Genomic DNA, 12868 nt, shown 5'->3' with positions numbered 1-12868 from the left:
AAACGCAAAAAATGTGTTTTCCCGCCAAAAACGTGTTTTTCCGACAAAACCGCAAAAACGTGTTTTCCCGCCAAAATCGCAAAAATGCGTTTTCCCGCCAAAATCGCAAAAATGTGTTTTTCCGCTAAAATCGCAAAAACGTGGTTCCCTCTATAACCGCAAAAACGTGTTTTCCCGCCAAAACCGCAAAAACTTGTTTTCTCGCCAAAACCAAAAATTTGTATTTTCCCGCCAAAATCGAAAAATATCGTTTTCCCGCCAGAACCGAAAAATCTTGTTTTCCACCAAAACATAAAAAATGTGTTTTCTCGCTAAAACCGAAAAAAACTTGTTTTTCCGCCCAAACCGCAAAAAGAAAACTCGTTAATTTTGAAATAATTCTAATGTAAATATATTAAACTAAATAATTAAATGTAATATAGTTAAAATTAATATTAAACATATGATTAAATCAACACAAGGGTATTTTGGTAATTTCTTTACTAAACTCATTTGAATGGAAATGAAAATAATGAAACAAACATAAGATCTATTTAGATGATTCATCTAGATGAGCTATGTGGATGGACAAACAAACAATCACAAAAATCTGAATGGATCATTTGAATAGATCATACAAATGAATCATTTGGATGGAGATGACAAATGGTGAAACAAACAGCCCCCAAATCTATCGTTTTAGTTTAGATATATTTTAGAACTAATAAAATATTTTATACAAGCATTGAAATGTCAAAGTTCTTGTAAATAAAATTCAAGGTTGTTGGTAAGATCAGTACACAACTATCTATCTATTATTATTATTATAAAAAAATGTTTGTCTCTCTCTCCTGTTGCGCCACATCAGCGCCAGATCAGAAAGTCGTTTATCTTCAGAACGACACGTGTTGCTGTTTTCAAAACGCTTCATTTAAAATTGATACTGAGTTAATGATATTTGGGCTCGAAATCGAGACAAAATTAGGCCCATAATGCCTTCATCTTCTTCCCGACATACAATTTTAGGGTTAATCGGCTCTAGGACTCTAGGATTCTGTATACAAACGATGGCGATTCTGATATTGCCTAAGACTCGATGATTCATCGTTAATCTTTCCGTCGGACTCTGATCATGTCGTTTTAGTCTCCCTGATTCACCTCAAAACCGTTACAAGTCGCATTGATTCAAATCATTAACCAAAACTTAACTCTTCCTGCCCATTACAACCACGATCTCGAATTTAATGAATTTATCCATCTTGCAGGCGGCGATTCTCCCCTATAAAAAGGTTAGGATTCATCCCTTCTTAATCTTGAGAGAATTTTTATTTTCAATATAATGGCTGCCTCATCTGTCATGATCTCTGATTTGAAGGCTGACTGTTGTTCTTCTAAGGTGGAGGTGTGGCTGGCTGCTATAGAGTTTTCAAATATGGTTTACAAATTTTTATTTGTAATCTGGTTAAATTAAGGGACGTTAAGAGGGGGAAATCTGCGAGAGGTTGGGGAATCTTGCCATTGATGAGTATTGTAGCTCGAAGAATCACACGAAAATGAAGATTTTTTTAATCAAAGAAATGTACATGAGGAGATGCAAGAGGAAGAACATGAAGAGACTGGGAGGCGGTGGTCTTCCTCTCCACATTTTTGCTAACTTGAAGTCAAATAACAGTCACAAAAATGTTTTCATAAGAGACTCTTACTACATAGTTGTTAGCTACTCTTTTCTGATGTGAGGATTGGGAGGAACCCTTGCTTTAAGATGATGATATGATTGCTACAGTGTGTATGTAGTAATTTGTTATGTATATATTATGTGTATGTAGTATGTAAGATGATTAGAAGAAAGTAGAGCATATCCTAATTAGTCACTGACTATGTCAATGGTGTTAAGAATCAGAAGAAGACTATTTTGGAGCTCCTTATGATGAGATTCAGACTAAGCTTGAAGTAAAGATTGAATGAGTTTTGTTTCTTTTGCGATGATCTCTTAATTTTTTTCTTTCCAGAAAATAAAAATGAGTTCTACAGAATGCCAAGTATGTGAGCAAGTTTAGGAAGTCAACGAATCATCACAACTTTTGCGAGAATGATGAGATGAAGCAGCAGAACTTTTAAGCACATGATCATAGTAAAAAACTTTTGTGTAATTTATCCTAAAAGAAACATGAAAAGGTACTGAAGCATGCCATGGACTTTATAATTTACACATGCTTTTACAATTTATGTCTTTTCATTCTCCCTAGAAGATCAAGAGCAAAACAAAAGATAGGCTTCTGGTTATGTAAAAATTTAATGTTAATAACAGTTTTATAATTAATCTAGCTAGCTCTCAGACCTTTTTTTCAATCTCAAAAAAATTATTAAATATTTTTTCTCTGTTTTCCAATAAATGCCGAGAGCTCTACGAATCTATCCAGACCACTTATCAGTTGTAAAGAAGAGTCCGCTTATTCACGTTTGATATCGTAACATCACTTATATGTAACGACATAGTATGTAACCTACAGCCATACACACTAAGTTACAGAACATAACCGACCTATATATGGCCAAATACTTCTTCAAGATTACTAACATCCAACTTGAATAGAAAAACACTTAACTCAAGATTTTTATATATAAAAATTTCTAAACCAATTTTAATTCAAACCAACTTCCATTTATAAACCAGCTTCTGCTAAACCAGCTTCTGCTAACAAATTCATGCTAAAGCACAAGATGCATCATGTAAAGTTCATAAAAAAGATGCATCATATATAGTTATTCGACTGTTTCTTATAAACTTTGAGATCTGAGATTAATATGTAGTGTACATATTAAATAGGATAATAATAATTACTCTTTTGTTAAAATGTGTGAAAATGATAAAAAAAAAAACATATATAACTGTGGGATTATATTGACATTGTTAATTGTGTCATTATAATTTTTAAAATAAATAATAAAATACATAGATAAAATTGCTATAAAACAATCATGAACCTAATACTATTTTAGTTAAATTAAATTAAAAATTTAAAATAAATTTATATTATTAGTTTATTTACGTGTATACGGGCGGGTTTACCCTAATACACTAAATAATGCAGTATGGTTTACGGTCCTACCGGATTTGCCACTTGTTTTTAATTTCTGATACAATAAACGATACGTTGACTTAGTCAACCAAGGTAGAAAGCCACGTGGCAGCATTGACTTTCCCGCATAATGGTGGCCAAGTAAACAGACGAAACACAAACTGAGCAACATTGTAATAGTCAGAGAGGAGGAGAAGAAGAAGGAGACGCCTAAACGATGCCGTACTACACCAAAGACGACGATGAAGTTGATGAATTCAACGATTACGATCCGACGCCGTATAGCGGAGGCTATGACATCACCGTGACGTACGGTCGCTCAGTCCCACCGTCAGACGAGACTTGTTACCCTCTCTCGTCTCGCTCCGGTGACGCCTTCGAATATGAGCGACCCGTGTTTTCTTCCAGCCATGAGCCTGCTGCTTATGGCGACCAGGCTCTCAAAACCGAGTACAGTAGCTATGCCCGACCAAAAACCCGACCCGGAGGTCACGGAGGCGCTCACGTTGAAGGTGAGGACGGAGGATCTGGATCTGGTTTAGGCCGGAAACCTGATTCCGGCTATGGCGGAAGAACGGAGGTTGAGTATGGCCGTACTCCACCTGAGTTGGAGCACAGCCACACAAAATATGTAAGTTCATTTAGTAAAGTAATATAATATTTTTGCATCTAGATTGTGTTAAAGTTTGAAAATTGGAATATGCATGGAATATAGAATCTCATGGTGAATTATTATTGTTTTATTTGTTGATATCTTGGTCTGAGAGAACATACTTTTGAAGGTTTCTTTAAGTTTCTTGTTTTGCTGAGTGATTGACTTTTTCTAGGAAATTGCAAGTAAAGGTTTTGGATGAATATTAATAGATCCTCTCTGGCTCTAATTGTTATTTAAATGTTGCAGAGTGGGAAGGACCCTGGTGATGAGAAGAACATGAAGAAGGATAAGAAAAAGGATGGTAATGTCTCTGACGATGATGAGAAGAAGAAAAAGAAGAAGGAGAAGGACCAATACAAGCACCACAACGACCATCATGATGATGGTTATGATGAGGAAAAGAAGAAGAAGAAGGAGAAGGACCATCATGCTGATGATGAAAAGAAGAAGAAAAAGGACCATCATGATGATGGTTATGTTGAGAAAAAGAAGAAGGACAAGGACAAGGACCATCATCATGATGATGATGAGAAGAAAAAGAAGAAGAAGGACAAGGACCAACATGATGATTATGATGAGAAGAAGAAGAAGAAAAAGGACTATGATGATGATGATGAAAAGAAGAAGAAGAAAGACCATCATGATGATTATGGTGAGAAGAAGAAGAAGAAAGACGATCATGATGAGAAAAAGAAGAAGAAGGAGAAGGACCATCATGATAGTGACGATGAGAAGAAGAACAAGAAGAAGGATAAGCACCACAAGGGCCATGACTAAAACCCTTCTTTGTAAGGGATTGCATCTCTCAAGCTTCTATTCACTAATTAAGTAAGTAAACCCACTCACCCTTTTCTCTAGGTTTATGTTTTGTTGTTTTGTTTTGTTTTCTGGTTCCCATTTGTGCTATCTTCTACGAGACTTAATCGAGTCATGAAATTATGCATTATAAGTTTCCTAGTGATGTGTTTTGGTTTACCAATTCGGCTATTACTTCCCCCCCACCCCGTTACAAAATAACACAGCTTAAAGGCCTGACTAGCCGGATCTTAGTTCCATTATGCGACCAGCAGAAGAAGAAAATATTCAATATGTGACGCAACAAAACTTCTAATCAGTACGAAATGTGTGATCTTACTTTAGGATAACCAGAAAATGGAATGTTACATTCTGAAAATCCAAGATAAAGAAAGTGATTTATTTAGTAAAAAAGAAGCTAAAATGGATAACACCAAAATCTGATAAAAGAGTAACAACTTGTTTGATTAGAGAAGCTTCTTCCTCTCCAAGAATGACTTGAGATGCCATAGTTGTAAACCGGCTACAAACAACGTAACCACCAACGAGAATAAACTTAGACCCGCCATCCTCGAGTTTGTCGACCGGTTTAGCTCCTGCATTTCCCGCTCCCTGTCCAAAAAAAAAAAAACAATAATCAGCCCATTACAAACTCATCACACTGTCCTTTTTTCTCCTTACTAGACCGTGTAAATCCAACTGCTCAACAATCGATCATTGCCTATATAATTCAAAAATGGGCTGCAAGCTGACATTTGAATTTACAAAGGGTTTGAATATTATGTTTCATGCATAGTGGAATTGTAGAATAGCCAAATGTTAAAAAAAACGGTCTTAGAATAAATTTTGAAAAATGTTCATAAAACTTTACTTGACGTTTAAGATTAGTGTGTACTACTTCTTAGGCTTTTTACATTTCGAAAGTACTACCCATCACCAAAGTACACTCTTTTGTCAACCAACGTACACAGGAATCAATCAAATGAAATCATGACTATACCAAACCAGAGATATATTAGTGGGATTGCTTATTAATAGTACCTCTCCCGGAGTAGAAACATTTCGTCGTGTATAGACTCCGTCACGTCGAGTAGTTTCCTCACCTCCACCTCCAGCATCTAAGATTAACCATATCAGTTTACTAAAGTTAGGTTATACATAATACATATAAAGAATTATGGTTTAGATCAAAGAAGAAACTATATGGCTAGGTCTTTAAAAAATATGCTAGGATTAAATATATATAGTTATGTACGTTGATCTGGCCTCTCTTGGCGATGGTGGCCCAATCTTTAGCCTCCACGCCACTTTTCCATTCGAAATCAACGGCGAATTTGGCCGGAGGTTTTAAAACAGGAGCAATAAAACACGTTGTGTAATCGCCGTCTTCCACCGCCGTGAACACAAATTTCCCAGACTCCACATTTTCTGCTTGGTGTTGAGTGTGCCCTTTAGGTGACGCCACCTATACGTAAACAACGAGTTTTCACTTTTAAAGGTTAAGGTTCATCATGGAGTCGTCTTAGCCGAGATTCACAGGTAAATTGTGATTCTCTATCGCTAATGAATCATAGATTATTTCGATTATATACAACCATTAATTTATAATTTAAAACTTACAGTGACAAAGATTTTGTGGGAAGCAGGAAGATGGATAGCTTCGTTGGGATTGACGACGGAATAAGTACCCACAGTCAGATAATTCATTTTGATGTCGTCGGAGATACATTTGGTCGTGCCTGATTCCAGATCCAATCTCATCGAGTCTCCGGTTCTCATCATCAACATTGTCATCGTTATGATGAATATCAATCTTAACGTTGTCATCTGAATCTTGCATGTTGATAATCGCAAATCCATGTTTCAATTACACAGAAAAAATTAGAAAATATATAAAATAAAATATTTGTTTTGGTTAAGAGATGTAACGAGGAACTGATGAGTTTAAGTATGGTTTGGGACTAACGCATGCACATGCACGTGTGGTTACAAACACACTAAAAAGACTTGAATTCCAAAAATAGAATAAACATGCATCTCCGAATCTCACCCACGAATTTTGGGTATTTTTGAGATGACTAGAGATTACCAAAAGGGGGGAAAAGATTAACAAATAAAAACAGTTTCTTCTTTTATTTTTCTTTTTGGTAGATTTTCCTCCGGAAAGATTTGTTTTTGGTGGATTTCTTCCCGGAAAAATCCAACATTTTCCGGGGGAAAATATACCAAATCAAGAAAAGAAGAAGATAATGAAGTTCGGAAGAGAATATGAAGTACAAATGATCCAAGAATGGAGAGAAGCCTACATGGATTATCGTTCTCTCAAATCCATCGTCAAACAGGTCCTTCGTTATCACCTACAAAAACAACAACATCCATATCATCCTCCTCCTCCTCCTCCCACCGGAGAGACCGCACCGCTCCACGCCGCCAGCACCGGAGGAACCGGCGCATCCGGTCTATCAAGAAGAGTCTCTCTCTACCGTGCATTCAGCGGCCTAACAAACCGAGCCAAAGGAGGCTCCCCGAAGAAGTCACACAAACACAACAATCCTCTAAGCAGCAAACGCCATTACCACTTATTCGACGATGACGAGGAGCAAGCCATTCTCATCAACGAGGACGAGACGGGTAGCTACAACACGACGTTTTTATGCTCCGCGGAGGAAGGAGGAGAGATGGAGGTTCAGTTTTTCCGGCGGCTTGATGGAGAGTTCAACAAGGTTTTGAGATTTTATAGGCAAAAAGTGGAGAGCGTGATGGAGGAAGCCGATGAGCTTAGTAGACAATTAAACGTTTTGATTGCTCTTAGAGTTAAGGTTGAGAATCCAAACGTTGACTTCCCTGACATTAATAGTCTCTCGAGTGCTCCTACTTCTCCACACACGACCAACAGAACTCCAGGTTTAGCTCCACAATTTCATCATAACTCCTAACGTTACATTTTTGTAGATATATCAAACAAGCCCGGTCCGAGCATAGTCAAAGGAACATGATGCTTAAGGCATCACAATTTTGTGCAATAATTTTAGCTGTATGTAGGACATTATAAAAAATTATGTCAAAAATATGGACACAAACTTTCTTTAATTATTTTTTATAGATTCAATAGGAGAAGGAGAATATAGATCCGATTATAAGCCTACTCAAACAAAAATTGGGTGTTTTTGTTCAAGGGCTCAAACTTTTGTTTGAGCGTTGGACATTAAGAAATTTGTTAACATTTAATCTTGAAGTTATATTTTAAACACGTACAAATCAAATAATTTGAAGGGTTTCTAGATATTCCAGAACTCAACTTTACCCATTTAATTGATGTTTAATCTGTGGATTAAATGATTATCCTAATGTTAACCTCAGATTTAATTTATGCCAATGTTTTATATTTGTAGCCATTTCACCAATGGAAGTGATCAAGGAAATGGAACAGACAGAAGATAAGAAAGTCTTTAAACCTGCTCCAGTAGAAATGCTGGATCATATAAAGCTGAAGATCGAACCCGAAACTCCGTTGTCAATGCTTAAGTGCATGATCATGGGTCTCTCAAGTGAGCAAACCTTCAGCAAACCTGAGCTTAAGAGAGCCGAGGAGCTTATGGACCGCGCTTTTGTTGAGTTCTACCAGAAACTTAGGTTCCTAAAAAGTTATTGGTAAGAATTGTGTAATTATTTACATCTTTAGTTTCTCTATAAACCTGTTTCTCATAATCTATTTTCACTCTGTTTGCAGCTTCTTGAACCAGTTGGCTTTTTCAAAGATACTAAAGAAGTATGACAAGGTTTGTAATCTTCTCATTAAGCATATGCTTCTTGCTGTGATTTGATACTGATATTTTTGTAATGTTTCACAGACTACTTCGAGGAATGCATCTAAGCCTTATCTACATACAGTGGATCATTCTTATTTAGGCAGCTGCGATGAGGTTAATACAAATAACCAATTTCTTCTTAAATGTTACTTAAAACCATACTTATCTTTACATTTTTCAGGTCTCAAGTCTCATGTCTAGAGTGGAAGCTACATTTATTAAGCATTTCGCCAATGGAAATCACCGTGAAGGAATGAAATGTTTAAGGACTAAAGCTAAAAGGGAGAAACACAGAATCACATACCTCCTCGGTACTTAAACCCAAATTTTCTAACCTATGAAATGACAAAACCTAATGCTCTTTCTAGTAGACTAAAACATCATCTTCATCTACAGGCTTCTTGTCTGGTTGCGCCGTAGCTCTAGCCATTGCGATATCGGTTCTTGTACATATAAGAGGCATAACAAAAAGCGAAGGCAGGCATCAATACATGGAGAACATCTTCCCTCTTTACAGGTTCTTGATAACGTTACATTCATCACTTTTGAACTAAACACAGAAGAATTCAATTATCTAATGCTACTTTTTCCGCAGCATGTTCGGGTTTGTTGCGGTTCATCTGTTTATGTATGCAGGAGACATATATTTCTGGAGTCGATATAGAGTAAACTACCCTTTTATCTTCGGGTTTGAGCAAGGGACTGATCTTGGTTACAGAGAAGTTCTTCTGCTAGCCTCTGCTCTAGCAGTTTTTACATTCGGAGGAGCCATCTCGAATCTCGACATGGAGATGGATCCGAGAACCAAAAGTTTTAGTGTCATCACTGAGCTGGTTCCTTTAGGTCTTCTCATTGTAAGTTATTTAGGTTATTGATATTGATCTCTAACAATAAATCCTCATTGTTAGTTTTGAAATTAAATTTTTGGTTTATGGTCGCAGTTCTTCATGATTACGCTGTTCTGTCCATTGAATATAATATATCGGTCAAGCCGATATTTCTTCATAGGATGCGTCTTCCGTTGTCTTCTAAGCCCGCTATACAAGGTAACGTGTAATGCAAGTAAGCTTGCTATACAATGTAGCGTTCGGTGCAAGTAATTTATGTAGTTTGTGTTTTTCTATTTCTAGGTTATTCTCCCGGATTTCTTTCTCGCAGATCAACTGACAACCCAGGTAACGAGTTGCTTGGTTTATGATCCGGTTATCAAGCTTGTGTGTGTTTCCTCCTCAGAAAGTAATAAGGTTTGGTTTCGCAGGTCCAAACATTCAGAAGCTTATTGTTTTACGTTTGTTATTATGGATGGGGAGGAGATTTCAAGAAACGAACACACACATGCTATGAGAGTGACATTTACAAAGAACTCTACCTTGTCGTTGCGATCATTCCTTACTGGTTCCGCTTCGCTCAGGTACTAAAACAATGTCAATACTTGTAGGCAATGCTTAAAAAAATCGCTAGATGGTAATTAGGTGTTTCATAAGGGTTAGTATCTAGGTGGGCACCTAGGCTAGACCGATATATTTTTTTTAATAATTATTTTAGAGAGGTCATTTCGCTTATGACTGATTTTTAGTGTCTAGGGTACCTAGTGGTGCCTAAACTGATTTTTAGAAAATTGCTTGCAAGTTTGCATCCTTTCAAAATGTTTCAAAACTCTTTTTTGTTTGTTTGTTTGTTTGGTTGCAGTGTATAAGGAGGTTGGTTGAGGAGAAAGACAAAATGAATGGCCTAAATGCACTAAAGTATCTCTCGACCATATTAGCGGTGGCGGCTAGAACAATCTTTGAAACAAAGAGAGGGACGTATTGGCTTACTGTGGCTGTAACCACGTCAACCATTGCCACATTGTTCAATACTTACTGGGACATATTCAGGGATTGGGGTCTAATGAACCGCAACTCGAAAAACCCTTGGCTTCGTGACAAACTCTTAATCCCTTACAAAAGCATATACTTCGTTGCCATGGTAAAAGCACGCATATAAGCTTTTCTTTCCGTGGAACATTATTATTTATTAATTGAGAAATTGTAAAATGAAGGTGGTGAATGTGGTGCTGAGGCTGGCTTGGATGCAGACGGTTCTTGGGATTAGAGAAGCTCCATTTTTGCACAGAAGAGCTTTGGTTGCTGTTGTTACCATCTTAGAGATTGTTCGTCGTGGCATTTGGAACTTCTTCAGGTTCAGTTTTTACTTAAAACCACGTTCCAGAAGTTTCGGAACTTTTTGTATTCTGACTTTGTGTGTATGCAATCAGGTTGGAGAATGAGCATTTGAACAATGTGGGCAAATACAGAGCCTTCAAGTCTGTACCTTTGCCTTTTCAAGAAGTTGGAGGAAGCAAGAGCATGTAAATTTATACATATAATGTGGACTAAACGCAACAAAATGTGTGTATTAATTCTTTTATTGTTGTATCGTATGAAAATTAATTCTTCCCAATTTTCCAGCAAATATAAATTTTTTTGGGTCTTTAACTTGTTAGCATAGCCATTAACGGATGTCTCTTTATGACCCGACTGTAAGCTCAAGATTGTGAGCGTGTTCGAGCTGAGCTAAGAGTGTGTTACACAGTGCGGTGATTGTGTAACACAGTATGGCGAGTTTGTTACGAGTGATGACGTGTCACAAACTTATGGAAATAGAAGATATTGCTTGGACGTGAAGCAAAGAAGATCTTCTAGTTTGCAAGATTTTAGGAAATATAAAATTGTCTTTTTCGTGTCTACTTAATGAGATAATCTAAGAGAGTTTTAGGTTAAGCATTAAGAGAGAAAAAGCTAGAACAAGAGGTTTGTTCTTGTCGGCTACAGAGATCAAGTAACAAGTGTTTAGCTTGGGTCTCTGTGATTTAGAGATTAGAAACTGGTCAGTCGCTAGTCGTGTGTGACTGAGCATAAATCATATTAAACAGATCTAGGAGATTGTTTAAAAGGTTTCTAATTTACAAGAAAGTGTTTTTGAAATCTCTTGTGTGTGAGTTATAGTTTGGGTGTCTCTTAACTTTCATTTGGTATCAGAGCGGGAAGCCTCTGTGGTATCAAGTACTACTTACAGGTTGAGATCCTGCGGATTTCATGGACACCATGAAAGAACTCCTACACACTCACAAGCTTATTATGCTTGACAGTACCAACTTCGGTCACTGGAAGGTGAGGATGCAACACATCATCAGAGGAGTTGATGAAGATGCTTGGACGTCTGTAGAAGATGGTTGGAGTGCGCCTACTGTCATCATGGAAGATAAGACTGTCGGTCCAAAACCTAAAGATCAGTGGACTGATGGTGAGAAGAAAGCATCAAAATGAGAGATGTCAATCCAAGTCCCACATTGGAAGTTTAGACAAGAAGTGTCTAATATATAAAGAGATGTCTAACTCTAATTAGTACGAGGCCTTTTGGGAAGGAAACCAAAAGTAAATCCATGCGGGCTTGCCTCTAAGGCCCAAAGTGGACAATATCGTACTAATCAGATAATATAGAGTTGGACATGGGTTTAACAATCCCAACAATTGGTATCAGAGCAGGAAGCCTTTGTGGTATCAAGTACTACTTACAGGTTGAGATCCTGCGGATTTCATGGACACCATGAAAGAACTCCTACACACTCACAAGCTTATTATGCTTGACAGTACCAACTTCGGTCACTGGAAGGTGAGGATGCAACACATCATCAGAGGAGTTGATGAAGATGCTTGGACGTCTGTAGAAGATGGTTGGAGTGCGCCTACTGTCATCATGGAAGATAAGACTGTCGGTCCAAAACCTAAAGATCAGTGGACTGATGGTGAGAAGAAAGCATCAAAATGAGAGATGTCAATCCAAGTCCCACATTGGAAGTTTAGACAAGAAGTGTCTAATATATAAAGAGATGTCTAACTCTAATTAGTACGAGGCCTTTTGGGAAGGAAACCAAAAGTAAATCCATGCGGGCTTGCCTCTAAGGCCCAAAGTGGACAATATCGTACTAATCAGATAATATAGAGTTGGACATGGGTTTAACAATCCCAACAATTGGTATCAGAGCAGGAAGCCTCTGTGGTATCAAGTACTACTTACAGGTTGAGATCCTGCGGATTTCATGGACACCATGAAAGAACTCCTACACACTCACAAGCTTATTATGCTTGACAGTACCAACTTCGGTCACTGGAAGGTGAGGATGCAACACATCATCAGAGGAGTTGATGAAGATGCTTGGACGTCTGTAGAAGATGGTTGGAGTGCGCCTACTGTCATCATGGAAGATAAGACTGTCGGTCCAAAACCTAAAGATCAGTGGACTGATGGTGAGAAGAAAGCATCAAAATGAGAGATGTCAATCCAAGTCCCACATTGGAAGTTTAGACAAGAAGTGTCTAATATATAAAGAGATGTCTAACTCTAATTAGTACGAGGCCTTTTGGGAAGGAAACCAAAAGTAAATCCATGCGGGCTTGCCTCTAAGGCCCAAAGTGGACAATATCGTACTAATCAGATAATATAGAGTTGGACATGGGTTTAACAATCCCAACAATTGGTATCAGAGCAGGAAGCCTCTGTGGTATCAA

General features: G+C 37.5%; 3 protein-coding genes across 3 annotated transcripts; 2 read left to right on the top strand and 1 right to left on the bottom strand.

The window, feature by feature from the left end:
* Nucleotides 1-3212: 3212 nt before the first annotated feature.
* On the top strand, nucleotides 3213-4671 carry LOC106324925 (uncharacterized protein At5g39570-like). Its single transcript, XM_013762929.1, has 2 exons — nucleotides 3213-3690; nucleotides 3961-4671. The coding sequence occupies exons 1-2, from the start codon at nucleotides 3277-3279 to the stop codon at nucleotides 4489-4491; spliced, it is 945 nt and encodes a 314-aa protein (XP_013618383.1). The 5' UTR covers nucleotides 3213-3276; the 3' UTR covers nucleotides 4492-4671.
* A 224-nt stretch (nucleotides 4672-4895) lies between these two features.
* LOC106326321 (transmembrane emp24 domain-containing protein p24delta11-like) lies at nucleotides 4896-6406 on the bottom strand. The gene is made up of 4 exons (XM_013764327.1): nucleotides 6130-6406; nucleotides 5765-5974; nucleotides 5551-5627; nucleotides 4896-5121 (listed from the first exon to the last, which is right to left on the bottom strand). Exons 1-4 carry the CDS (start codon nucleotides 6367-6369, stop codon nucleotides 4977-4979), a joined length of 672 nt encoding a protein of 223 aa, XP_013619781.1. The 5' UTR covers nucleotides 6370-6406; the 3' UTR covers nucleotides 4896-4976.
* A 198-nt stretch (nucleotides 6407-6604) lies between these two features.
* Nucleotides 6605-10790, top strand: LOC106325289 (phosphate transporter PHO1 homolog 9). The gene is made up of 13 exons (XM_013763328.1): nucleotides 6605-7413; nucleotides 7902-8160; nucleotides 8240-8288; nucleotides 8361-8432; nucleotides 8500-8629; nucleotides 8715-8835; nucleotides 8914-9172; nucleotides 9260-9364; nucleotides 9449-9493; nucleotides 9577-9729; nucleotides 10008-10286; nucleotides 10360-10499; nucleotides 10576-10790. Exons 1-13 carry the CDS (start codon nucleotides 6759-6761, stop codon nucleotides 10670-10672), a joined length of 2364 nt encoding a protein of 787 aa, XP_013618782.1. The 5' UTR covers nucleotides 6605-6758; the 3' UTR covers nucleotides 10673-10790.
* The last annotated feature ends 2078 nt before the right edge of the window (nucleotides 10791-12868 follow it).

This window comes from Brassica oleracea, chromosome C2 (genome assembly GCF_000695525.1).
Source record: "Brassica oleracea var. oleracea cultivar TO1000 chromosome C2, BOL, whole genome shotgun sequence".
Lineage (NCBI taxonomy): Eukaryota > Viridiplantae > Streptophyta > Magnoliopsida > Brassicales > Brassicaceae > Brassica > Brassica oleracea.
Note: the sequence above shows the minus strand (reverse complement) of the source record. Positions and strands in the feature narration are given on the sequence as shown.